At 38.4% G+C, this 27,052-nt stretch overlaps 3 protein-coding genes across 3 annotated transcripts; 1 reads left to right on the top strand and 2 right to left on the bottom strand.

Annotated features, from left to right (window-relative positions):
- Positions 1-73: 73 nt before the first annotated feature.
- Positions 74-5,096, top strand: LOC115983484. The gene is made up of 3 exons (XM_031106190.1): positions 74-181; positions 303-410; positions 4,766-5,096. The coding sequence occupies exons 1-3, from the start codon at positions 161-163 to the stop codon at positions 4,880-4,882; spliced, it is 246 nt and encodes an 81-aa protein (XP_030962050.1). The 5' UTR covers positions 74-160; the 3' UTR covers positions 4,883-5,096.
- A 4,235-nt stretch (positions 5,097-9,331) lies between these two features.
- On the bottom strand, positions 9,332-9,637 carry LOC115950891. The gene has a single exon (XM_031068172.1). It carries the CDS (start codon positions 9,635-9,637, stop codon positions 9,332-9,334), a length of 306 nt encoding a protein of 101 aa, XP_030924032.1.
- Positions 9,638-16,234: 6,597 nt separating this feature from the next.
- LOC115983477 (aquaporin PIP2-7) lies at positions 16,235-18,828 on the bottom strand. The gene is made up of 4 exons (XM_031106174.1): positions 18,417-18,828; positions 17,738-18,033; positions 16,825-16,965; positions 16,235-16,732 (listed from the first exon to the last, which is right to left on the bottom strand). The coding sequence occupies exons 1-4, from the start codon at positions 18,721-18,723 to the stop codon at positions 16,619-16,621; spliced, it is 858 nt and encodes a 285-aa protein (XP_030962034.1). The 5' UTR covers positions 18,724-18,828; the 3' UTR covers positions 16,235-16,618.
- Between the last annotated feature and the right edge of the window lie 8,224 nt (positions 18,829-27,052).

Raw genomic sequence — 27,052 nt, 5'->3', positions numbered from 1 at the left:
CAGTAGCCCAATATTCGAGTACACCTTTGGACCTAAGCCCAACCACCATCTAAAACCAGGCCCTAGGCTTTTAATCAGCTCCGATATCTTGCGCTACTGCTGGCAAGGCAAACAAAAATTCTCTTCCTGGTTCGCACAATAACAAATCAAAACCAGCACCATGGTCAGCGTTCTAGCTCAGGTGATGCTCATTTATTCCTTAAAAAATTATTTGATTTTTCTTTCTAAAGTTTTATCGTTTTCTAAATTTTCGTAGGGTTTTTATGGTTTACTTATTATTATTAGTGTTTGGGAAAATGCAGGAGCGTCTACTTGGCGCAGCGCTGGGAAGCATATTGACGGGGATCGTGGTGTTTGAGCAACGCAGAACCATCTATAGATCCATTTCTCAATCCGATACCCACTCTCACGTAATTCCTATCTCCCATTTCTTTCACATTGCAATTTTCAATTTCGCTTTCTCAAAACCCTAGAATTCAGTTTCTGCTTTTTCATTTTTTTAGTTGGAAATTTAAATTTTGATTTTCCTGTTGTTTTTATTTCTATAGTTATGCTTTAATTTAATAGATTAGATGCCAAAACCAAAAAAAAAAAATTGAATGAGCACATAAATCTAATTATCATAAGTATTCCTCAAACAGAGTGTGATAATTTGGTTAATATGTACACTTGTTGCTATAACAAGGTTGAAGCAAAACAGGGTAGTGAGGGCAATGGGTTTGTTCTCATTTATTTAGGGAATCGAGTTTAATAATTTTCCTGTGCCTTACACTAGGGTTCCCAAGAGTTGAGAGGGTTGTTGATTGGTGTAAATCTCCCGTTAGTTATTGACCCTTGGGTGATAAGCTTGTGAAGTGGCGGATTTTATACTTTAGTCGTCAATTTATTGGGAAGTCTTGATCATGTAATAATGTAATCACATAAGAAGCTGATAAATGTGCGTTGAGATCATCCGATTGGTGTCAGCAAAGACCAAATAGAAGATGGATATAAAAACTTAGGTGTGCAATATGGGGTGATTGACATCACTTCGGCTCTGTCACATGTCTCATACACATATATTTCTTTTTTTTGATAAGTCACATGTATCATACATATGAAATAACTTCACATCAATTCGGGCGTGTGGGAGTGTTAAAGAGGAGCAGGCGATTGTGGTTGAACTTTTTTATATGCTGATGGCGTAAATAGAGAGATTTATTCTACGTGGGACTTCAGGAAATTGTCTCTGAGGTAGCTTATGAGAGGAGGTGGCCTTTTTTTTTTGGGACAATAGTTAATTAATATCTAGCTATTTGTTCTGCTACCAATTTGTTTGTAAGATTATGCGATTCTTATTATAAAAATGTCAAGCTTTCAATCAACACATCTTGTTTTTACATCTTCAATCTTGTTTTGCAACCTTTTATGGTCCTGCCTTCCAGGGACCAAAGAGAATATAAAAGGAGATATCATTGATAGATCAAGAACAGATTCAAAAGAAAAAAAGGGGGTTGTGGGGGGGGGGGTGGCAAGGGAAAAAGCTTGCAAGTTTTGCCAAATGAATCTAGAATGTTGTTGGTTGGGACAGTTTTAGGAAGGGAATCCTTCATGCACATTCCTCTTTGGCAACTTGCAAAATTCCCTTTTGTAAATATTTTATCTTGGCTGATGTAGGATAAATTGAGGAATTTGTTTGTGTGCTTGTTGTGGGTTTAGGGTTAGGAATTTGTGGATCTAAGGTTCAGAATTGTTGAAGAATGACAAGTTTGATATTTGGTCCTATTACAATAAGATCCGGGGTGGTTCTATCCCTAGTTTCCCTTGGAAGGGTATTTGGAAGATTAAGAATCCTAAAAGGGTGGCTTTTTTCATGTGGACAACAGCTCATGGTCGAATACTTACCTTGGATAATCTGATGTTCCGGGGTCTCTCTTTGGCGAATCGGTGTTGTATGTGCTGCTATAATGAGGAAATTGTGGATCATCTTCTCCTACGCTGTCCTGTAGCTCACTTGTTGTGGGTACGAATGTTACAGGTATATGGGATCCAATGGGTCATGCTAGGTTCTGTGGAGAGTTTGGTGTCTTGTTGGAGTTTTTGGCTGGGGAAATTTTCTTTGGACATTTGGAATATGGTTCCTGGTTGTTTGATGTGGGTTGTTTGGATGGAAAGAAATCGGCGCTTTTTTGAGGCTAAAGAGAAATCGATTGTTCAATTACAAGCTCTATGCCAGAGTACTCTGTTTGATTGGTCTAGGAGCTGGGGCTCTTCGACTTGTTCTTCCATCATTGAGTTTCTTTCTTCCCTTAGTATTATCCCCTAACCTGCTTTTTCTATCTTTGTTGTTGTTTGTTGCCTTTTCTTGTGTTCACCATCATGAACACCTTGTACTTGCTTTATTCGTTCTTTCTTCATGATTAATACTATTCTTATTACTTACCAAAAAATAAAAAAAGAATTGTTGAAGAAAGGGTTATGAGGTTGTGATAGGAATTAAAAGGTGATTTGATGAGTTATTTGGTAAAAGAAAGTATGCGAGGTTTAGGATTTTGATAGGTAAAAGAAAGGGCTTGATCTGGGGTTGTAAGGAAGAAGGAAAAGAGAATTTTATGGTGTCAAGGGGCTGCATGAATGGTGCCTGTGAAAAGTACCACAAGAAAGAGAAGAAGAAAGGACTCAAACCACATGACTTTTACTTCAATTAAACTTCACACTTGGACCCTATAAAATAATTCTTGAATTAGCCAATTTGGAAAGTACTAGCTAATTAGTCTTTCATGGCTGCAATATTGACTCAAATGGAACTTCCTCCTCTGACAAATGTGGGTGAAGGGTGACACTGGAGTGTCCTAAGCTCCAGCAAGCCCAATTTGATACTAAGCCTGGCCCAGATGTGCTTCTTGAAGAACAGAAGTGCAGCCCATCATTTTGAACTTTTATCATTAATAAAAGAAGTCAAATAGCATTTAATTGGGATTTTCCTAGGGAATGGTTACCTTTTATGTTTTAGTTCTCTTAGGTAGACAACTCATTTTTTTTGTTATAGTTCCTTTGAGTCAAGGTCTTGAAAATGTAATCTTTTAAATGCTATTTTCATTTTCCCATGCTTAGAGGGTTGTTCTAAGCTCTATATAAGCCTTTTGGCTGAATTAAATTCAATTAGAGTGTATTTTCAGATAAAAAAAGCTTTGTGTTTCAAAAGATGGTTTCTTCTATTAAGCTCTTATCCCATTGGTGGATTCCTTGGGTGGTGAGTTCTGGTTTTGTATCTCTTTGGGTGGTGCTTCTCTATGAGTGGTGAACTATTTATCCCTTTTATTTATTAAGCGTTTGGTTCAACCCATCGTATCATATTACATTCTAGCCATCCTTCACCCCCTTATCGGATCCGTTTGGTTTTTTCTTACAAATCCGGTATCTGTTTGGTTTTTAACAACCGACGGATTTGTAAGGGAAAAATGAAACGGATCCAATAAGGGGAAGAAGGATGGCTGGAATGTAATATGATATGATGGGTTGAACCAAACACTTAATAAATAAAAGGGATAAATAATTCACCACTCTATGGGATATAGAAACATCACCCAAAGGGATACAGAACTAGAACTCGCCACCTAAGGAATCCACCAATGGGATAAGAGTTTAAAAGAAGAAATCCATCTTTTGAAGCACAAAGCTTTTTTTATCTGAAAATACACTCTGATCTTATTTAATTCAAGACCTTGACTCATAGGAACTATAACAAAATAAATGACTTGTTTGCTTAGAAGAACTAAAACATAAAAGCTAACCATTTCCTAGGAAAACCTCAATTAAATGCTATTTGACTTCATTTATTAATGATAAAAGTTCAAAATGGTGGGCTGCAATTCTGGTCTTCAAGGAGCATATCTGGGCTGGGCTTAGTATCAGATTGGGCTTGTTGGAACTTGGGACACTCCGGTGTCAAAGGGTGAGATCATTCGTTCCAAACTCATTGGGTGCGTAATGTACCTTTTAAAAAAATCTTCTATACTTTGGTCACATCTTATAAGTGGTAAAAAAAAATGGCTTCACATGCCTCATTAACCATCCTCAATGCTCTCAATACTGTAGGCCCTTCATGTTGTCGAGCAAGTTATGTTGTTATTATCTTTATTGTAAAAGCTTGCAGTTTCTTCATTGCCTTGTGGGAAAACAACAGAAATTTGTTGTTCAGGGGTGTCAATGTAAGGGCAAAATTGTACTTAGCTACCTGATGCCTCTGCATCTGTAAACTTAAATTTCTCAATAGCTCTAAATGATTGTTGTTAGTGGGGAGATGGAAATAAGGTGACTACATAGGAATCTGATATGATTGAGCCTCTCATTATGAATCTGATATGATTCATTAGGTGGGGCAGCATTTGAGCATCAGAAAGAAATCCTTTCTTTTTGCTGGATTTTGGGGAGTACAATGTATTCAATGCCTCTATCGACAAAAAATTGAGATTTTTTATTTATTTATTTTTATTTTTATTTCTGTATATCTTAGATATAGATTCCATCAATACATATTGTTAGAATTTTGATTGAGGTTGGGTTTTTGTGTTATTTCCTCAGGAACTGTTTATGTTTAATCTGTTTTGGATCTTCTTTATCAAACTCAGCAATAATAATGTGATAATATGAATTTCATTGAATAAACAGATGAGGTTTGTATGATCTTTAATATAGCAATCATTTTCTTTGAAATGTTTTAGTACATAATTCAAACAGTGCTAGGCAGTAAATTCTAATAGTTTCAGCTTTGAACTTCTTCCAGGTGAGAGAACCCATATTAGGAAAGATATCTCGCTCAGAGTTAGCACATCTATGGAATAAAGCTGTGGATCGGACGTTTGGACCTGTTATTGAATCCCTTAGTTCACGTGGGTGGTAGAAATGCCAGGGTAGTTCACTACTGATGTATCATGTATGAGCGTATCTCTGTTTTTGTATACAGATGCTACGGCTTACCCACATTACATGTTCTGTGTTATGAATGGAACATGCAGGGTTATAGGCCATGATTGAGGACCTCCATAATAATATTACCTGCAATTATTATTTTCTTCTCGTTAAATGAGCAATGATGCATGCTATAGTTGTTTTTACTTCTTCAGGCATCTACTTTGGCCAAATTGGGCAAACACGCTACAAGTCTTTCCATATAGCATCTATTTCTCTTAGATAGAATGCATTTATTTGATACAATTTGGGATGGTGATGACAAGGTTGAGTTTGGATTGCATTGAAATTATTTCTCTCCTTGCGTTTGGTGTTTTTCTGTGGGTCTTGTACACTGTTCATGGAACCTACAAGTACGGATTTCAGCAAATCTAACTTTAAAATTGGGTCCTACGACACTATTCACACATTTAAAAATTATTTTGTTACAATGTTTTTACTTCTTCAAGCATCTACTTTGGCCAAATTGGGCAAACACGCTACAAGTCTTTCCTTATAGAATCTATTTCTCTTAGATAGAATGCATTTATTTGATACAATTTGGGATAGTGATGATAAGGTTGAGTTTGGATTGCATTGAAATTATTTCTCTCCCTGCGTTTGGTGTTTTTCTGTGGGTCTTGTGCACTGTTCATGGGACCCACAAGTATGGATTTCAGCAAATCTAACTTTAAAATTGGGTCCTACGACACTATTCACACATTTAAAAATTATTTTGTTACAGTGTTTTCAGTAATAAGCAGTATCCAAATAGACCTTAATTGTATATAGTAATTGAATCTATGGATATTGCATATGACCTAGACTAGTACGCACCTTATCACTTGATTGGCCATAATGTGTTTGGACTTTGGGAGAGTTGGAGACTGTTTTCAACCAACATGTTTGTTTCAAGTTCGTTAGACCTTACTCGTGGTAGATCTACAACTAAATGATGCTTGTTATAGTGATCTATAATTGCTGGAGAAGTAGTGTTTTGAGAATGAAGCTTCTCTCTTCCTATTTTCCTCCTAAGTTCATCTAGTTACACATGCATCACTCTTATTTTTGTTCCCTTTTCCAACTGATGAACGTTTGTGAGAAATAGTAAATATACCTAGATATTTCACTATTTCAGTTTCAAAGAGCACTAGTATTGAAAAATGCTAAAGTCATATTTAAGGCATTTTTTACATTTTAGAGGACAAAAACACTTGCATCAAACAATGCTTAACCGCACTATTGCAAAAATTTTTGCAATAGTGCTACAGTACAATTCTAAACTTAGAATTGTATTGTAGCAGGATGTTAAAAAAATATATATATATTTTATTCCCCTCCGATTTTTTCTCTCCAACCACAATTCTTTTCTCTCTCTTCCTTCTCTTCTCTGTTTCTCCATCTCTGTTCTTTCCTTTCTACGGACCCAAACGCCATCTCTTCTCTCTCTTCCTTCTCTGTTGGGTCCGGTGTTTGGGTTGTGGTTGGGTTGTGGGTCCGGTGTTTGGGTCGTGGTTAGGTTGTGGGTCCGGTGTTTGGGTCGTGGGTGACGGCGTGGGTGTGGTGGTTGTGGTTTTTTGCTATGACCGGTGCTTAAAAGGGGTTGTGGGTCGTGGTTGGGTCCGGTGCTTGGGTCGTGGTTGGGTTGTGGGTCCGGTGTTTGGGTCGTGGGGTGACGGCGTGGGTCAGTGGTGGTTGTGGTTTTTGGCGTGGGTCAATGTGGTGGTTGTGATTTTTTTTTTTTTTTTTTTTTTTTTTTTTTTTTTTTTTTTTTTTTTTTTTTTTTTTTCTGGCTGTGACTGGTGCTTAAAGGGGTTGTGGGTCGTGGTTGGTTGTGGCTGAAGTTGGTTGTTGGTCGTGGATCGGCGAAGCTTCACACGGCCTCTCTCTCATCTCTCATCGTGGATCGGCGAGCTGGGTTTGGATCGGTGGGCTGGGATTGGTTGATGGTGGGTTTGAAATGGTAGATTTGTTGATCGGTGGGTGGATCGGTTGGGTTGATCATTGGTAGCTCCGGTGATGATATTTTTTGAATGGGTTTGCTCTGGTGGGTTTCAAATCGGCAAATGTGGTTTCTGATCGGTGGCTTGGGTGGTGGGTGTGGTGGCCGTTGTTGGCTCTGGTTTGATGGTTTGTGTGTGTGGCTGTGTGTGGCTCTGTTGATGGGTCTGTGTGTGTGGTTCTGTGAGATGAACCGGTGCTAGAGGTTGAGGGAGGCTGAGGAAAAAAAAAAAACAGTTGGAAAGCCTAGGAAAATGGAACTGAAAAAAAGTATTGGTTAAAAAGAAATAATAAAGAAATATTAAAGAATAATATTTTAATAAGAATAGAGTTTTAGGATGTGAGAGGTATTGTAAAATGGGATGGTATAAGTAATAACGTGGTTTTTTGAGATGGTATAATAGGATAGCATAGCATTCTTTGATGCTGATGCTCCTTGTCATCAGGATCTTGTTGCAAGTTGCTAGACAATTTGGAAGGTGGACAAAGAATTTGAGTTGTTATTGAATTTGAGTGATTGATATTTTGTTTGCTACTGAGGGAAAAAATAGAGTTAGAGAAATAAGTTATGAGAATTGAATTTGGTAACCTCACAAGGAAGAATGTGACTTTTGATATTATCCAATCTATTTATCGCCATAATTCACGTGATATTGTTATAGTATTCTCTCAGGCAAATTTAATTCTATATACTTTTATTATTCAGATTTAGATAACAATAATGATACTGCTCTTTACTCTTTAGAGTGTTGTTTTTGTTGACTTTTAGAGCCTCTACTTCTCTGCGTCTTCCATTCTCTTTGACTGAAAAGGTCATATCCAGTGCACAAAGAGCTTTTACTAGACCTATAAGAAGTTATTGAAAGGTAACTTTATCTAGGGGTGGCAATTCGTGTTCGTGTGTTGGGCTCGTGTCGTGTTGACTCATAAGTATTCAACTATTTGGGTTAACCCTAATCCGACATGTTTATTAAATGGGTTAGGAATTCTCAACCCTAACACAATCCATTTATTAAATGAGTTAGTTGTGTTGACCTGTTTATCAGATTTTATCAAAATGAAGAAAAAAAAAAACTAATTTTAGTATTAATCAAATTGATATGAATTATGAAAAACCAAACAAATAAATATTTTTAACACAAAATTCAGAACTAACGAGTAATTGCATCACTAATAATCATTCAAAATTAAAGCATATCTCAATATCACAAATAATCAATCATAATATGTCAAAGAAAATAAATCACAACAACTAATAAGTTTATATACCTAGTGCTTTGAAGGGTATATTGGCAAAATGTCATTTAATTAGACGGGTCAAACAGGTTTCATGTGATGGACACTAACTCAACCTGTTTATTAAACGGGTCAGTCATGTCAACTCGAATATGATACGAACCCATTAAACCTCAACCTATAACTTACTAATTTCGTGTTGTGTCGGGTTCGCAGGTCGTGTCAAATTTTGTCACCCCTAACTTTACCCAATTTTGGAGACAGTAGCAGAGTCAGGAATTTTGAGTTAGGGGGGGCGAACTATATATTCTTTCAAGATAAACTCAAATAAAAAATAGAGCCTCCCCAAAAAAATCCACATAATATATATATGTGTGTGTGTGTGTGTGTGTGTGAAAATATAAAATATATAAATTGTTTGCAAAACTTCATCCATGTTTGACAAATCAATATCATAATGTTATAATTGAAGTATTATATGAACTTTTTTATTTCTTGATAAAATCTTGAGAATATGAAATTTCAACCAAATTGCATATATTACCAATGTTGAATGATTTGACCGTATTAATTGAAATTGAAATTAAGCTAAAATTTAGGGTTTCACACTTCCACTATTTACTCACAAAACTTACTACCTAACTATTTCATTCTATTGCAATTGTATATCAACTCTAAACTCTCTTTTTTTAGGAAAAATTACTAAATTATTTGATCTATGCTTTCTTTTAGGGGCCAACTCTTATTTTTTTCATATAACCTTTAAATATTTATAAAATATACTTAAATTATAAAAAAAATTAAAAATTTTGGAGGGGCAAGGCCCCCCAAGGATATATGTGGCTCCGCCACTGCCTAGGAGATATTGATTCACTTCTCTTTGACTATAGCTTAGAAATCATTCAACAACCTTTATTGCTCATGTAGCAAAAGTGGAACAATAAATGAACCGAGAGCCTTTTCTTTTTCGGTTTTTTTAAGGAGACCATGAGCCTTAATTATCAAGTACCATGAAGTTGATTACTACTAAAAGTTAATAGTTACATTCCATAACCCAAATAAAATGTATATGGGAATAAAAGGAAAATAGGTAAAGAAAGAGACAAGAAGAGGAAAGAGGGAGGGGGGGGGGGTTCTGGTCTAAGTTCCACAAGCTTCTTGCACATCAAGCATCAGGTTGAACAGAATTGGCTCGATTCATGTTGCCTCGGCGTGTGATCACCACGTAGTAGACACCCATTGCCAAAAGCACTACAAATGCAAAGCCAAAAACAATGCCAGCAACGCCACCAGCTCCCACTCGACTTCCACCTTTCTGGGACGATGATACTTGAACATCATTCGCTTTAGTGGCTGCTACTTGAGCTGCCATGGGCAATGGCGAGCAACTGGTTGATGAACAGGCATCCTTGGTCTTGGATTTCTGCGTGTTTGGATGGAAGAAATCATATGCCGATGGTGAAAATGCCATTGGGTTCTCATTAGCAAGGCCATGAGGGGCTCTTTCTTGAGCTCTAGTAATGGAGAGTATAGTTAGGGAAGAGAGGAATAGCAAGAAAGAAATCGAGGGAGACATATTTCTCACTTCGTGTTTAACTTGAAGCTAAGGTTCGTTGTTGCTTTTTGTGAAATTTTTGGGCACATTGGACCGGCTTTTATAAGGTCTTTAGGAAGTGGTTGTTGCTTCAAAGTGAGTTTTGTTAATGAAAAAGAGGGTAGGAAGGAGGGAACAGAATGATTGGGAATGTATATCTGTCGTCGCCAAGCTAAAAAACTGTTTACACTCCCCAAACTGCCCTTCTCATGGTCAACACTCAATAAGGTGATGATTTTGATGAATAATTAAAACTTCATTGGGAACTTTCATGTCAGTCCTTAATAGGACTATTGTAGGATGAAGGGCCTAGGAATGTATATTGGACCGTGGATCTTGTTCGAGGACGTATAGCTGTCTAGGGATGGTTAGACCTTAACGAAGACGTACAAATGAGTAAGTTATGGAAGTTTTTTGGTCATAAAGGTTTAGGAAAATAGTCCAAGAAGAAATGCCTCCTCGGTTAAGTAGAGTAGAGGTCAAAGGTTGACCTGCCATAAAAAACAATACACCAGACAATTTTACTGGTAAGGATAAGCATCAAGAGAGAATAAGAAGAAGGGAAGCTGAGAAATATTTAGGAGAAAACTGCTACCACCGTATTGAATGCTCTGCAGTTAACTCTCTAGTCACATTAATGTAGAGGTGATACCTGAATAATAAATTTTAGCCTTACAGCTACTCACAAAGAGTTCAGGAAGGTGTTGATGGGATAAGAATCAAATTCAGCAATTTGATCTACACGTGGGAGGCTAAGATGAAATAAAGAAGAGGAATATAAAGAAGAAAGCCCCATTACAGAGGGGGGATCTGAGAATCGAGAGAAAAAACACTATAGCCACAAGAACTGTAATTGTACATAAGTTCAAATGAAATATATATATATATATATATATATATATATATATATATAAGAACTACTCTCCTTAGACTTTGCCGAGGAATATTTTCCTTGCATAAAACTTGTTTATTTCCATTTTCTAGTCATCTTTGACCTACTGTGATTGTTATCCAATTCATTGAAGTCCAGTTTTTAGCACATTCTCTACAAATTTATTGTATTGGGCTTTTGTCCTTTTCATTTTTGGGCTTGGGACCTATAACGTGTCCTTACGGCTATAAATAATGAACCTTATCCAATAGAAAAAAAGAAAAAGGGGCTATAAATAAATGAACTCACTGGACTAATTTAATTGGTAATTTGATTATTGCCTATTTTAGTTGGGATTCCTGTAGTTTACATGATTATCTCCCATTTTAGTTGGTAATTTGATTTTGTTGTTAGTTGGTAATTTGATTCTCATTAGCGTATTTGTTGTTAAGCTGCTCTCCTTAACGTGGCTTTGAGAATTAGGTTATCTACTACTTGAGTGCCTTCTCGAAATCATGTTTTTTAGTTTTTTTTTTTCGCCCTTCTCAAGTGCATTTCTCAAACAAATATATGAGTGGGGACTGGGAATAAAATGATTTATGCATTAATCATCAACAATATTTCTTTACTACTTGACATTAATTCGTCTACTTGAAAGCCCATGATGAATTGATATGTATTAATATGCTTGCACACAAACTTTTCCTACTTATGCTGCACTTGAGAATGAGAACTCTTCTTTTTTAACAAGCCTGTGCTAACGCAACAATGACCTTCCCACTAAAGAAACAAAAAGGTGAAACCTCTTTTATTTCCTTAAAATTTTCGTGGCTGTTGCTCTCCTCTCACATCAATTTAACATGACAAATTACAGTTATCATCATCTATGACTATGAAGTTCAAACCATGAAAAAAAGATGGATAGCGTGAAAGAATGTTTTTCTTTTATCTTTGTGTCTTTCTTCTTTAAATGTAAAATAAAGTGAGCATGAGGTTTTCTTAGCTTGGGAGATCAGCAAAGAGGTCTTAAGATACAATATATTATGCGTGTAATCATAATGGCTGTATATGATATATCTATGTCACCTGACTGGACATTATTGCAAAGGGTCCAACGCATGCTGTAGCTTAAATCAAGCATTTTTCCTCCCCCACTTTAATACTAAAATCATGTCAGCCTTCACGCTTTTTACCTTGTGTTTTTCTATTTCCAACTTTTTTCATGGCCTCTCTCTTTCTCTCTCTCTCTCTCTCTCTCTCTCTGCAAGGCCCATTTAATATTTGCACAAGATCCTTGCTTGTGGTTAATCGGTTGTTAGGGGCTTCGCATGTATTAATAATGTACCTCTCAAATCACAAGACTCGTCTCTCTCGTATTTCCTATCAAATTTCAAGACTTGTCTACTTCCATTCCCAGCGTATGCTGTTCCTCGTGCGTTTTTTTTAATCAAATTATTTATGGAAAGCAAATTTTTAATCCAATGAATACCCAATGAAAAATATTTATAGCCCACCATCTTGATTTCAACCCCAAATCTCTAGTACAATGATAAAATAACTTACTACCACTAGTGAGTTGGCTCAATGGGAGGAAACTCTCGAAAGCCCCATTTGCTCAAAGGTTTGAGTCCTAGCTCTTGCAACTTTGTGTTGTGGCCTACTTCAATATTTGGTCCTAGTTAACTCAACAGTATAAGACGTGGGCGTGAGTAGTGGTATGTCATGATGTGCACTGGTAGTACCCTTGAACTTACTTAACCTGTACATTGTAGCATAAGACGATGATTACACATGAACACGTGAACCCCTTTTTTTTCTCCTCAAAAAAATAAAAATAAAAACTTGCTGTAAGTTTGGTGGCACCCACATCTTGGAATAGTTAAATACTGTTGGAATTTTCAGTTTTTATACCTTGCCAATGTTGGGGAAGAAACAAGGTGATTAAGTTTATTCTTGGTAGCCCATGAAGAATTTTTGGGCTTGAAAGGAGCCTACTTTCAAGATAAGGATTCGTAGTCCTACGCTTTCAGCTTCTTAATGCAAGTTGACTGTGGGACCTTTGGACCAAAAACTATCCAAAAGTTTTGATCATCTATGGTCCTACACATGTCTTAATTAACATAGTACGGAAACGCGACATGGGAACTGATCATGGGCCTACTTCTGAAATGCGTGGCCCATTACATTTTTTTTTCTTCATCTGTTTCTCTTGAAAAATTAAAAAAGGAGGAAAAAGGATTTTAAAAGGTGTCATCTGCATAGAGGGCTAAGGATATTAAGAATTTTTTTTATAAGAAAATTGGAAACTAAAATTGTACGTTGACCCCAAAGCTCCAAAAAATTATGATATTACCAAAAAAATTGGGACTTGGTTAAACTAAAAACCAATTCATGTTTCATTGATGTATGTAATTGTTGTTTGATAGTTTTCTTTTTCTCAAAAGTGAAGATTTTTTTTTTTTTTGAAATTTGAAGATAGAGAGAGTTAATCATTTTTTGATTAAGAATGATTATAAAATGACCCTAACTAGAAGGTGGGTAGGAAAGATAATTTAAGATTGTAAATGAACTAAGTCATTCACAAATAACTTGAACTTGACTTAATAAAAAGCTCGTTCATATATGTTTGTTTATAAACAAATCAAGTTCATATATGTTTGTTTATAAACAAATCAAGTTTGAGGTTTCGTTTTAAGTTTGTTTAATAAACATATCAATACCAATCAAAAAGTTGGAAAAAGAAAACTTTTAATACACTAGAGCATAACAACTAAACAAGGTCTCCAATAACATTTTCAAACTATGATGTTTGATATGGATGTACACGATAGAGGCCATGTCACCAGGTCCGCTTGTCCAAATCAATAAATGCTTACTTAACTCGGCCATCTCAATATATTTAGACTTCACAAGAAGACAATTGCCTGGCATAACATGTTTTCAACCAACCTAACAATGTTTTCAACCAACCTAACAAATCTACCCAGCTTGGATGCTTGACCCACCAAATATATTGTCTAAAACCAAAATCTACAACTATTTTTTTTTCTTTGGAGGAAAAAATTATAATTTAAGCATCAAAGTTCTAGTGGCTGGTATTGCACTAATGTCTTTTAGGCTTTTATAGCTTTTCTCATAATTGCATGAAAAAAGCATATGGATGGAGGACACTTTGCCACCCTGACCCGAGTTCAAGATCCATAGCTAGAAACCTTTGGCTAAACAAAAAACCCTTTAGACCATCTGGAAACCTATAATGCATCAAGCAGTGATTGATGAAATCATGTGCCGAGCATTTCCAACCACATTCAAAGGGTTAGCCAGAATATGATTCAATAACTTTATAAAGATATAAGAGACCAACCTTATATCTCAATTTTAAGTAGGACAAAGGTGAGCCACCTACAAGACCATGTTAGTAAATTTAATAGAGAAATGCTGCAAGTAGACAGGGCGAAAGAGAAGGTGACTTTAACAACTTTCATGGGAGTCGTAAATTATCAATTATGTACTCATTTGTGTAATCAATATTTTAGAAATTAAAGATCCCTATGCCATATAAAAGTAAATCACAGCTTTAAAATTGTAATTAAATATAGGGTTCTGTTAATAGGTGACCTTAAGGCAATTGATAACAAGCTATTTTAAGATAGTTTTGACACAACTTTGATTTAAAAAAAAAAAAGTCCAAATATTAATTACTTTTTTTTTCTTTTTCACAAAAACTTTCTTAAAATGGTTCACTAACAGATGTTCTAATTGTTAATATTTCCCTTAAAATATAATAGCGATTAAGGAGGTAGATCCTGGTTAGCTTGATCCATCAACACTCCGATTCCCAATCATGAAAGTTGTCTGGTATAATATTTTGATTAGTAATGATATAGCTGAATTTTGCTACCCTTGCATCTTGCCTCAATTTTTTTTTCTTTTCTTTTTTGGTTGTTTATAATCATTAACTTTTATGATTCATTGATTTGATCCTTCACCTAGATAATGTTTTTGAGTAGGACAGAATTTTCGAGAGAATTCGTGATGCGAATCTTTTAAGAAAAATTCACTTTTAAAGGGTAGCAAATATACTGGCAGTATATCTTAAAATACTTTCTCAATGCTAACATTTAATAATGTGAACAGTTTTGGCTTCTTTAATTTTATGGATGCCAAAGCGAAACCCATTCTCTAAATTTTATATTCAGAAGGATCAAATGAGAGTAAAATTTAGAACTAATTTTTTTTTTGTCCAATTTTTTTTTTTTTTACTATTGTTGAGTACCGACCAAAAGCTGAAAAAAGAAAAAGAAATATTTTTGTCATTTCCTGGTGGCCTTTGTCCTATTGTAGGGCATGAAATAGTCCTATGTCTTGGTCACCAACAAAATAGAAAATTTTGTGGCTCCAAAATAGTCCTAAAATATATGAACAGGACTGACATTGATAATCAACTCTCATTCTCATACACGCACTCCAACGGGAAAACCTCACCTTCTCCATTATTTAAGCCAAAGTGTGCATCATCAAACAGCTCAAACTTCACCTACTCGTGTCTAGAAAATTGTCTGAGAGCCAAAAAATAATGAGGACAGGAATATAGGATAAGAGAGATTGAAATTAAATCACTAAAACTATAATTTATCTAGGAGAAAGAGACAAATTACCTTTTAAAAAAGCTAGGAATCCTAAGCTCTATTTGACTAACATGCTCTCTCTTTTCCTTTCTTTTCTTTATATATTGGTCCCCTCCGCAACTAAAAATATTACAAAGATTAAGAATTGAATGCATTATCTCTTCCAAGAATCACCACCACAAAAGCCAACTTATAAATAAATAAATAAAAACTCAAAAAACAAAGGGCCAACTTATATAATCTCTTTAAAAAAAACTTATATAATCTTGTGGGCTATCACTTTCTATAGTGCAACTAATATTAATGTATGGTACATTGGTACTACGCTACTTGATCAATACTCATTTATGATAATCTAACCTATGAGGATAAGAATGCTTCGAACAAAGCCATATAGTTTCAATTAAACAATTATTACAAGATTAAGACTTCACCACCCTGAATTGATACCTTGAAGAGCTGGAAAGGGTCACTTATCCTAATATAATATATAGTAAGGGAAAGAGAGATTGGTTAACAATAAAAAATTATGTTAATGTTGTTTACCAAAAAAATAATAATAATAATAATGTTAATTTCGAATTCCATATAAAAATAATGCTATACTCATCCTAATCTACTTATCTTAATAGTTGTGAAATTTGTTGCATATGTAGCATTGTTATTTCCAACAAACATGGAGTTGAAAGTGTTGATTTTTTTTTTTTTTTTTTTATTTATCAATTTGCCCACTAGCTTTATTTAAGAATAATTTGTAACCATGACAAAAAATCACTGAAGACCTGTTAATAAATTCCCTAGCCCTTATCCCTAATGTCACAAGAGATGCTACTATATATATGCTTTATTGTGAAGTCTTTGTCTTTGTCTCAAACTCAACATTGCAATTGAGAAGAAAATTCCGTGAAATTTACTTCAAGGAAAGAGCGATGACCCTATACAGCGTAATTAGCAAGTATGAAGAAGACTTGACTATAAAGCAAATGAAAGGTGACTGAGAATTTGAGATTGAGACTGATGAACACAATTCCATTTTCACTAGCTTTTGTGAGGAAACAACACGAATACACAACCACATAGAAAAAGCAAAAAGTAAAAGATGATTCAAGGATAAACAAGGACAACTATCACCACATAAATACATGAAAGAAAAGAAAAGAGAAAAAGGAAAGGGATACACAAAAGGCAGCCCCCCCTGTCCTGTCCCACAGACACGTTTATCTACAATTCCATGGACCTCCATGACTATTGAGGATTGCTAAAGGGACCCTCAGACAGACTTGCACTCCTTAGTATTGTTATTCACTTTGAAACACCCATCTCCATCTTAATACATAATTGGTTTGAAAAGCTTAAAACTTAAGCATTGCTCCTGAAGGATCCTAGAGCCTTAATAGCTGCTGCTCTAAGAATGAATTGGTGGTAGAAGGCAGCAATGGCAGCTCCAACAAAAGGTCCAACCCAGAATATCCACTGAAAAACATCATAAATAGAATTATATATGAGAATCTTATATATTAAAAAATATATATAAATAGTGAGAGGAAGAAGGAGATGGCACATACATGGTCATCCCAGGCCTTGCTTTGGTTGAAGATCACTGCGGCTCCAAAGCTTCTAGCTGGGTTGATACCAGTACCAGTGATTGGGATTGTGGCTAGGTGAACCATGAATACAGCAAATCCAATGGGAAGGGGTGCCAATACCTAAATTTAACCAAAACAAAAAACAAAATCAACCAAGTGACAAATACAAAGGCTTATGTATTTTTTTTGCTGAATAATACAATGGCTTATGTAGAGTATACACTATTCAGCCATAAATTTATATGTTTAGAAAATTGCCATAGGCGTGTGGATTTATTTTTTAGCAAAAATAGACACGATAATTTTCACAACTGTTAACAAGGTTTATTGTGAATAGAATAACATATATTGCTCTCATTTGGGTCGATACAATTTTTAGTATGCACCAATTACAATAAATTATACCAACAATATATGGTTTTTTTTTTTTTTGTTATATATATAAGTGATTATTTATACAAGTCCATGGAGTTAGGTAAAAAAAAAGTTTAATTATAAAATAAAATCCATATAAATTTAGGATTAGGTGAGGAAGCATAAGTAATACCTACCAAAATGGGCCTACACCCTACAGTTTTTCAATAAACAAGTGATCATTTTGTAAATTTTGAAGGGACAATGATTGTCTAAACAACTTATTCCTAATCGTCCATATACATTAATTTTCTACGTTTTAAAATTGGACGTCACATTTTCATATTTTAAAATATGTACATTAATATATGCAATTATGAATATAAACAAATATTTACTGATTTTTCTTGAAGCATAGAAACAAGTCAATAACAACACTAGCTACCATAGAATTTTTGAATGAACCCGTTGGGATGAGAAAATCTTGACATGTTGCCTAATAAAATTGTATTAAATTAAAATTAGAGGGCATGCTTACAGGAACATGGGAGTCTCTAGCGTTCCTCTTAGGGTCGGTGGCTGAGAAGACAGTGTAGACAAGAACAAAGGTACCAATTATCTCTGCCCCCAATCCAGTTCCCTTGTTGTACCCAGCTGCCAGCTCATTGGCTCCACCTCCATACCTGGTGTAGAGTGACTTCTGGAACGCCTTCACCAGCCCAACACCGCAGATTGCTCCCAAGCACTGTGCTACCATGTACAACACCGCTCGGATCAGAGACACCTTCCTCGCCAAGAACAGCCCGAATGTCACAGCCGGATTTATGTGTCCTCCTGCATACCCAAGTTTTCGTACTTATCAGTTATCACTGAAATTTCTCTATCCAGCAACAATTAAAACACACCCTTGCCAAGGAGGGAAAAAAAAAAAATTGTATGTGTATGAGAAAATTATTAGGTTTTTTTTCACGTACTTTTTATTTTCACATAAATTTAATTAGTAAAATTTACTATTATGTGATAGAACAGAGTATTAGAGTATTAGCAAGTACTACCTCGCTGAAACTTGAACACATATTAATACTCTCTTCTCTTATATGAATAAGAATTTCATCATGAATTTAAGTGCTGAGGCTTGTTATTACTTAATAGAAGAGAATACTAAAGTACTAAATAATTACTTGCCATGAGGTCTAGAGGAAATTAAGTTAACCTACCAGAGATACCGGCAGTGCAGTAAACAAGGACGAAGATCATGCCACCGAAGGCCCAAGCAATACCAAGAATACCAACCCCACCACATTGGTCTGCGTTCTTGAGGGGGTCAGTCTGGCTCTTGTACCCAATCACAGTCAAAACTGTGATGTAAAGGAAAAGAAGTGTGGCAATGAACTCTGCAATAAGAGCTCTGTAAAAGGACCACTGGGTTAGCTCCTCAGGGTCGATCAAAGGTGCTGGAGGTGGGTCATGGTAGTCTTTAGCTGAGTACTCTCCTCGCTCTGCAACTTCAACGTCCTTTGCCATAGTGATCACTTAAGCTTTACAAGTAGTATGAGCTAGAAATAGAGAGTTTTAGAAGGGAAAGAAGAAGTTGAAGCGTGTTGTGCTGTGGTTTGTGGATGGAGGAGTGAGTACAAAGGTCTATTTATGGAGGACCAGACGGTATAGGCTCATGATTTGAAGTCTATGTTTTTTTTTTTTTTTATATAAAAAAATTAAAATTAAAATAAAAATAAGAGTGATTATGTATGGTTGCTAATGATATGATTAACATAATTTTTTTGCCGACCATATAGCTTAATTTCGCTTGCATGGACCCACTTTGCCCCTCCAACGGCTCTTGATTCATTATTTATTTATTTGGAAAACTTTCTCCCTTTTTTCTTTTTCCTTTCACCTTTGTTGATGGTCCCAGGTCCAGCATCATGAGGAAAATTCAACAAATTCAACGGTTATGTGTGATTATTTAATTTAATATTATTTAGAAGAATGTGTGATTAAAATTAGGAAAGTCATTTGATCGAGAAAAGCAGGTAAGTTGCAGCAACGGTCTACAACGATAACGTTCTCATACTTTTTTTTGGTACATAAAATGATGCATAAAAAGTAAGACAAATAATTTATATTTCATGATGGTTTAACACATGCAATGTAAAGCAATTATGAAGAGCACACAAATAAAAGGAGCAATTATGCAATTATGATAAATTTAGTGTAACTACTACATTTTTATCAAGTCTTTTTAATGCAAAAAACACTTACTAGAGTTTGTAGAGAAATTTAATGCATCTTTGTCAGAACCTGATCGAGTCATACATTCGATAATCAAATTTGTTTCTACTGAAGTTTTAACTACAAGTATTTCTCAAATTTATATTAAGTTGGCATAATTGATTAATTTCCCATAATAGGCGATGAGATTTGATAGTTATTTTCGGCTAAAGTACTTTGATTTGTGGAATTTTGTGTTTGTTAGAAAGAAAAACAAATCAAAAACTACAGGGTCCATTAATGAAAAAACCAATAAGCAATCTGCAAATTGCAATTAATCTCAGGACCAATCACTCTCCAACATTTTATTTTCTTCCATAGACATAGCACTTAGAATGAGGTTTGAAGTGGAAGAATTTAAAAGGAAAAAAAAAAGTGTGACCAAAAAACAAAAAGAATATCCTCAACACAAGAGAAAGATATGAACTAAAATGTCGTCAGTTCCAATAGCATTGACGCAACCTATTATATATGTTATCCCAAAAAAAAAAAAAAAAATTATCAAAATGATTATTATATTGCTAACAACGTTGTCATATTAGTGGGTGATGATGGTTTGCCAGATGAACTTATCTGGATGTTACCTAAAACAAATGATTTGAATCATAATTCATAAGGTGGTTATCAATGATATTCGCTACAGTCATGTATGAAGTTGCTAATGGTTTTTATCTATAAATTTAATATTAATCAACTATTCGAAGAATATTTTTATCCCTTGCATTATTGATTTTCAGGCGACCACACAGAAGATCAGTTGTAGAAAATAAATACTAGGAGAGCATATACTATCTATTGTACGATTTTGACCACAGAAAGGCAGAATTACAAGCTAACCAATTTCAATAAGTTGTTATTATTATTATTATTTCTAATGCACATCTAATTATTGTTTTATATATATATGAAAGTGTCATCATAGGATAGCCTCAAAATTGTCACAGTATAACAGTAACAGTTTAACAGAACTAGAATTTTTTTTTTTTTTTTTTTTTTGAGGAAACAGAACTAGAATTTTATCATGGGTACAAAGAATGATCCAAAATTAAAGTAATACATAAAAAAATAAAATCATTATGAAAAATACACACACATATATATTGTATTTTAATTCATTTTGACTAAATCATTTATAATAGTAATAAAAATTAATCTTGAAAGTTATCTATTATTGATTCTATATATACTAAAAAAATGTCTTTCAATTAACAACATGAAAGAGCTCATTAGAATATCTATATATATATATATATATATATATATATTTGTAAGAACCAAGTATAAGACTTCTGGTCCTTAGATCACTTGGGCTCACAATTTATTTGTAGTGGGTTTAAGGGTTTCCTACTATGGGTCGTTCTCGGCAGAGAGACTCAAAGCAACGCCCAGTTGATATTCACTCACTTGACTGTTTTCTCTCAATTTTTCTGAACCCTTTCTTCTCCCAACTTTCTTCTATTTATAGCCAAGGTTAGTGGGGAGATTATGATTACAGCCACCGTTAGTGCTACTGAAGGTCCAATATTATTTGATCAAAGTGGATGTTTAGGTAAGAGGGCGGTGCTGCATTTATGATCTTGGAACTTGGTTTCATCTTGACCGATTATGTTCGGCAACTCAGTTTCTTGTGCATACCACATTTTCCCGGGAACGGTTCATATACTTGACTGGGAACGTTTGACCGATCACCTCTTGGAACTCAATGCCCTACACTTGTCTGCACATTAAGGAAGTTTCAAGAAGGGCGCAGGATAACTGGACCTTTCTACTGGGCCTGCGCCCAAGGCCGGTACGGGACTAGGCCCAGGGCCTGTATGGGCCTGGGATCTCGGTGCCGTACAATTGGGACTGGGCCCAGGGCCTGTATGGGCCTGGGATCTCGGTGCCGTACAATAGCCCCCCCTTGATTCATACTCGGTTGCCGAGAAGAATCAAGGAGCTGCTTGGGCCTTTTGACCTCGGGAATCTTCTAGCCAGGGACTTATGACTGTCACTTCTTATTAATATTCATCTCAAAAGACGCGCCGTTTCGCGGCACCAGGCGCAGTCGTCATTATTGCCTGACGGTTCGTGAACCGAAGCGGCGCGCAAATCGGTTACGCTTGGCATTCGCTGGGTCGTTCGTAAACTGTGCCCATTTATTGCTTGATTAAGTGTTTCTTCTTCCCCCATTTCTTTTTGGCTCTATAAATAGTCCCCCTCTGAACACCATTCCATTTTTCCTTCGCCTCTGATCTTTAGTGCTTACTCTCTGCCGACCACATTTCTGTGTGCTTGCTTGCCCAGTGTTCTTTTCCTCCTTAGAACCCAAAGTAAGTTTTTCTTCTCCTTCCTGTTCCTTCAACTTTATTTCTTTGAGTTCACTTTTGTAGTTTTAGGCGTTATAGATGGGTTACTCTTACCTTCTAGAATCCCCGGCTGCTTTGGCCACCTTTAGGAATAAATTTAACATTCCTGATGACGTGGATGTGGCTTACTGCCATGAGAGTGATATTGAACTCCACCGAGGGCAGGGTACAGCCTTCTTTCCTTTGATGTCCATTTTAGAAGGTGGGGTCAGGTTCCCCGTAGATCCCCTCTTGATAAACACACTCACTTACTATGGGCTGTGCCCTGACCAGCTTCCCCCCAATTTTTACCGGGTAGTTAGTTGTGTCAGTAAGTTGAACCACACCTTTAACTTACAGTTAGACCACCATGACATTAACCAAATGTATAGCCTCTGTGAGAACAAAGCCACCAATTATTACCTAAAGACAAGAGATGCTCGGGTACGGCTGATATCATGCCTACCTGATTCGAACAGGAACTCCGCTGGGGAGTTCGTTAGGGTGCGCGGCAATTGATTTTCCGGGGAGATCCTTTGCCCCTTTACACGGCGTGAAGTGGGTTCGTACCATCCCCTTCATATAATTGCTTTCCTCCACCTCTTCTTTTCTTCTTATTGGAGTAAGAATTTTTTATTATTAGAGACTAATGCGTCACCTGTTTTTTTGCAGACGGCAAAGTGTTTGTGCAGGACCTCAGAGCCGTCCACGCCAAGGATTTAAACTTCGTCCTCCGTTCCGAGATATACGTGCATTGGGACGGACAACTTCGGGCCTCGCACTTGATCCTCGGAGTGGAGCCGGTTTATTTTACTTGGCAGCCTTTCAAGCAGGCACTGATAGTTGACAGCCCCCTGCTATCATATATAGACGTCCGGTACGTAAACTTTTTGCCGCCAAAGCTTACAACAGGGGAAGCGAGGGAATTTGGTCGACGGTTTACTTGCGCGGACGAGCTAGCCCCTTTGCGAGACGAATCCGCAGAACAAGCATCCCGGCGCCTCAGGGAGATAGCCCACGAAGCCATACAGCAAGAAGGCTAAGCGCAAGAGTAGCCCATTCCCGAGAATCCAGCCGCCGTGCCTCAACAACAAGTGAAAGAAGCGACTGCCTTGCTAGCTGAAGCTATCCAACCTAGTGGAAGGATGGTATCTAGGAAGGTGATGACAATAGAACGGTTCGTGCCCAGTGCCTGGCAACCCAATCAGCCCCCACCTTCCTAGGGCCGGGGTCAAGTGCCTCAGCTCCCACCCTCCTCGCAGGCCGGACATGCCCGAAAGAAACAAAAAGTTACCGATCAACCTTCCACGGGCCCGGGAGATGCCGCTATCCAGACTCCTCCCCGACCAACAGGTGGAATCGTTATCCGTGAGCCGCCAACCGAAACTGGCACGGGGGGCGCGTCCTCCTCCCAAGTGGCTCCAGCGTGGAAGCTAAAGTTCCTTTTGGACGGCAAGCCATTGCCCTCAACCGCCTGTGTTCGGATGTGGGAGAAGGGCGAGGGCGGCCGTATTGCCCAAACTTTGGCTGAAACTCTCCTACTTCCCGAGGACGTGCATGCTTTTGAGAAGGGATCCGAGGAGTCTGTGGGGTGCCGGTTAGAGTGGCACGCCATTGCAGTAATTCTTTTGTCTATCTACTCCTTCATATAGATTTTCTTTTGCTTCTTTTCTAACCTTTGTGCTTGCTAGGCCGCTCAAATGGCTCACATTGTGGCTGCCCGGGCACGGGATCTTGCCGAGGAAAACGAGCGCGAGAAGGAGGCGCGGGAGTCAGCGGTGAAAACGGCTAAGGAAAAACTGAAGGCTGTTGAGTCTGCTGAGAAAAAGGCTGCTGCTGCGGAGAAGAACCGGGCATTGGCCGAAAAGAGGTATGCGGAGCTCCTGACCAAGCAGAATGAGACGGAGGTCAAGCTAGCCGAATCCATCAGCCTTAACACTTCCAACGCCGAGGAGATAGCTGACCTCAGGGTAGGCTTGGCGGCCGTGGAGCAAAAATGGTACGATGTCGGTTTTGCTGATGCCGAAAATTCCGCAGAGCCGGTGGTGGCTCGGGCTCGGAATATGGGTTTCGAGGCCGGGTGGTTTGCTGCTCTCCAAGCAATGGGAGTTCCCGAAGATTCGCATCTGAGAGACCCCGGCCAAATTCCATTTCCGAGCCCTGCACTTGCCACCCAGAATGCCCCGGTTGCTATTGACGAGGAGGAGACGGCCAGTATGAGGGAGCTGGTTGAGCAAATCGATGCTCACGCCGAGCCCGAGGAAACGGAAGCCACCAGTATCCCGACTGTGCAGGAGCTTCTCGGTGAAGACCCGCCTTTCCCCCTGACCGTCCAGCAGGAAGTGACCCCGCCGACCCAACCTCCCAGCTGATTTCACTTTTATTTTCTATCTTATTTCTAATTTGTTGGTTTTTATTTGCCTACGTCACCGGGATGTGGTGACTGAACAATTGCCTTTATCTATTTAATTGGTAGACCGTTTTCTTTTTCCGTTTCAATCTGTTGAATGCATTTATATCTATTGCTGTGTTTTGCTTGAATCATGCCAGTGCTATGGCCGCTTAATGGAATGGTACCCCAAAACCTGTTGTGCGGTGTCTTGGGTAATTTGAGAGCGCTAATGGACTTAGTATTTGTAAAAGGGTTAGGTTTTCATCATGCTTTAGTTTAACCGAGAATCATGCTTTCGTCCTTAGAGTATTCATTTGTAAGGTTTCCACCCGTTCGGCGATTTTAGTTTAGCCGAGAATCAGGTTTTCGTGCTTAGAGCATTATTTGTAAGGTTTCCACCTGCTCGGCGATTTTGATCGAGCTGAGGGTCTGGTTTCTGTCCTTAGATCATTATTTGTAAGGTTTCCACCTGCTCGGCGATTGTGATCGAGCTAAGGGTCAGGTTTCTGTCCTTAGAGAATTATTTGTAAGGTTTCCACCTGCTCGGCGATTGTGATCGAGCCGAGGGTCAGGTTTCTGTCCTTAGAGAATTATTTGTAAGGTTTCCACCTGCTCGGCGATTGTGATCGAGCCGAGGGTCAGGTTTCTGTCTTTAAAGAATTATTTGTAAGGTTTCCACCTGCTCGGCGATTGTGATCGAGCCGAGGGTCAGGTTTCTGTCCTTAGAGAATTATTTGTAATTCCCTTGGTGTGCGGTTACGGAGTCAAAAACAGCATATACAAAAAAAAATTCATCATGCTCTTAATTTCAATGGAATACAAGCTCTGGCTTACACGGGTGATCATGCATAGAATTTCTTCAAGTTGTTGGCGTTCCATGGTCGGGGGAGCGGCCTCTCGTCAAGGTCTTCCAAGTAGTAGGCCCCTGCACCCGCGATGGCTGTGACTCTGTATGGCCCCTCCAAGGTTTGAGCAAGCTTCCTTGTAGCCATGTCTCGCATGTTCCCCACTACCTTCCTTAACACTAGTTCCCCGGCACTAAATTCCCTCCCCTTTACATTTCAGTTGTACCTTTGGGCCAGCTTCTGCTGATACTCGGCAAGCCGTACGGTCGCGGCCTCCCTGCATTCTTCTAGCCAATCCAAATGCTCCATCATCAGGTCGGCATTCTGTACGGGGTCAAACCCGGCGACCCGTGCACTGCATAAGCTCACCTCGGTTGGTATCACTGCTTCTGCTCCGTATGTCAAAGAAAACGGGGTTTCCCCCGTGGATCTTCTAGGGGTCGTGCGGTATGCCCACAATACACTAGGTAGCTCTTCTGCCTATCTTCCTTTCGCTCCATCCAACCTTCTCTTGAGCCCGTTCAAAATAGTCTTGTTTACTGCTTCAGCTTGGCCGTTGCTTTGTGGGTATGCTGGGGTTGAATACTTGTTCCTGATGCCGAGCTCACTGCAAAAGGTCCGAAAAGCGTTGCTGTCGAACTGTAGCCCATTGTCTGTTATTAGCGAATTCGGCACCCCAAACCTTGTAACTATGTTTTTCCATACAAATTTTTTCACGTCAGTATCCCGGATATTAGCCAAGGCTTCAGTTTCAGCCCACTTCGTGAAGTAATCTACAGCCACTAATACAAAACGGCAGTTCCCCGTTGCTCGGGGGAATGGCCCGAGGATGTCAAGCCCCCATTGTGCAAATGGCCACGGGCTGCTGACAGGATTTAGACGTCCTGCAGGCTGATGGATCATTGGGGCGTGCTTTTGACACTGTTCACAACTCCGAACGTATTCGGCGGCATCCTTCTGCATCTGTGGCCACCAAAACCCCTGTGTCATCGCTTTGTGTGCTAAAGATCGTCCCCCCGCATGCCCGTCACACACTCCCTCATGCAGCTCGGTCAGAAGCTTTTTGACTTTTTCGGGATGTAGGCACAAGAGGTAAGGGCCTGCGAAGGACCTTCGGTATAACTTTCGGTCCGAAGACAGCCAGTACCTGGGAGCCATCCGCCGAATCTTGTTGGCCTCGGCCTCATCCTCTGGAACTTTATCTTCGGCAAGGAAGTCTATGATCGGGTTCATCCAACATGGACCAGCCACTGCCACCTGCGCAACCTCTACTCCGGCCTGGTCGGGAATACTCTTCACACGGATGCTTGGCTCCCTTATAAGTTCTATCGTGATAAGCCTCGGCGTGTCCTCGGTGGCCGATGAGGCTAACGTGGCAAGAGAGTCAGTGTGCTTGTTTTGTGACCGAGCTACCTGGGATATCTTTACCGTTCCAAACTGACCGATAATCTGCTTTGCCGTACTTAGATAAGCTTTCATTCGAGGGTCCCGAGCTTCGAAGTCCCCAATGATCTGATAAACAACCAGCCGAGAGTCCGAGTAAATCTCTACATCCTTTGCACCCAGATGCAATACTGCCCTCAACCCGGCCAGTAGGGCTTCATACTCAGCTTCGTTATTCGAGGCTTTGAACCCCAATCTGAAGGAGTGTTCCAGTCGTATACCCTCAGGGGTGATTATGACAATACCAGCCCCGGCCCCCATAGCATTTGATGCGTCGTCCACAAATACCCTCCACGGGCGAATCTCCGCACTACAGATTACCTTGCCTTCATTCTTGGGTGTGAATTCTGCGATGAAATCAGCGAGAAACTGTCCCTTCACCGAGCTTCTGGGTCGGTATCTTATGTCAAACGATCCCAACCGAGTCCCCTATTTGGCAATCCACCCTGTGAAGTCAGATCTCTTTAACAGTGACTACAATGGATACTCGGTAAGGACGAACACTGTGTGTGCCTGGAAGTAATGTGGTAACTTCCTCGTGGCGTGCACCAGGGCCAAAACTAACTTCTCAAGGG

Source organism: Quercus lobata, chromosome 1 (genome assembly GCF_001633185.2).
Source record: "Quercus lobata isolate SW786 chromosome 1, ValleyOak3.0 Primary Assembly, whole genome shotgun sequence".
Taxonomy (NCBI): Eukaryota; Viridiplantae; Streptophyta; class Magnoliopsida; order Fagales; family Fagaceae; genus Quercus; species Quercus lobata.
This window is presented reverse-complemented; position numbering and strand designations above follow the sequence as displayed.

What these genes read in the sequence shown, in the direction of transcription:
- LOC115983484 (XM_031106190.1), top strand. Translation starts at nt 161, where the DNA reads ATGGTCAGCGTTCTAGCTCAG. An exon ending in TGGTCAGCGTTCTAGCTCAG is followed by an intron (nt 182 to 302) that starts GTGATGCTCATT and finishes GGGAAAATGCAG; the next exon opens with GAGCGTCTACTTGGCGCAGC. An exon ending in AATCCGATACCCACTCTCAC is followed by an intron (nt 411 to 4,765) that starts GTAATTCCTATC and finishes AACTTCTTCCAG; the next exon opens with GTGAGAGAACCCATATTAGG.
- LOC115950891 (XM_031068172.1), bottom strand. Translation starts at nt 9,637, where the DNA reads ATGGCATTTTCACCATCGGCATATGATTTCTTCCATCCAAACACGCAG.
- LOC115983477 (XM_031106174.1), bottom strand. Translation starts at nt 18,723, where the DNA reads ATGGCAAAGGACGTTGAAGTTGCAGAGCGAGGAGAGTACTCAGCTAAA. An exon ending in CTGCACTGCCGGTATCTCTG is followed by an intron (nt 18,034 to 18,416) that starts GTAGGTTAACTT and finishes TTGGGTATGCAG; the next exon opens with GAGGACACATAAATCCGGCT. An exon ending in GCAAGGCCTGGGATGACCAT is followed by an intron (nt 16,733 to 16,824) that starts GTATGTGCCATC and finishes GATGTTTTTCAG; the next exon opens with TGGATATTCTGGGTTGGACC.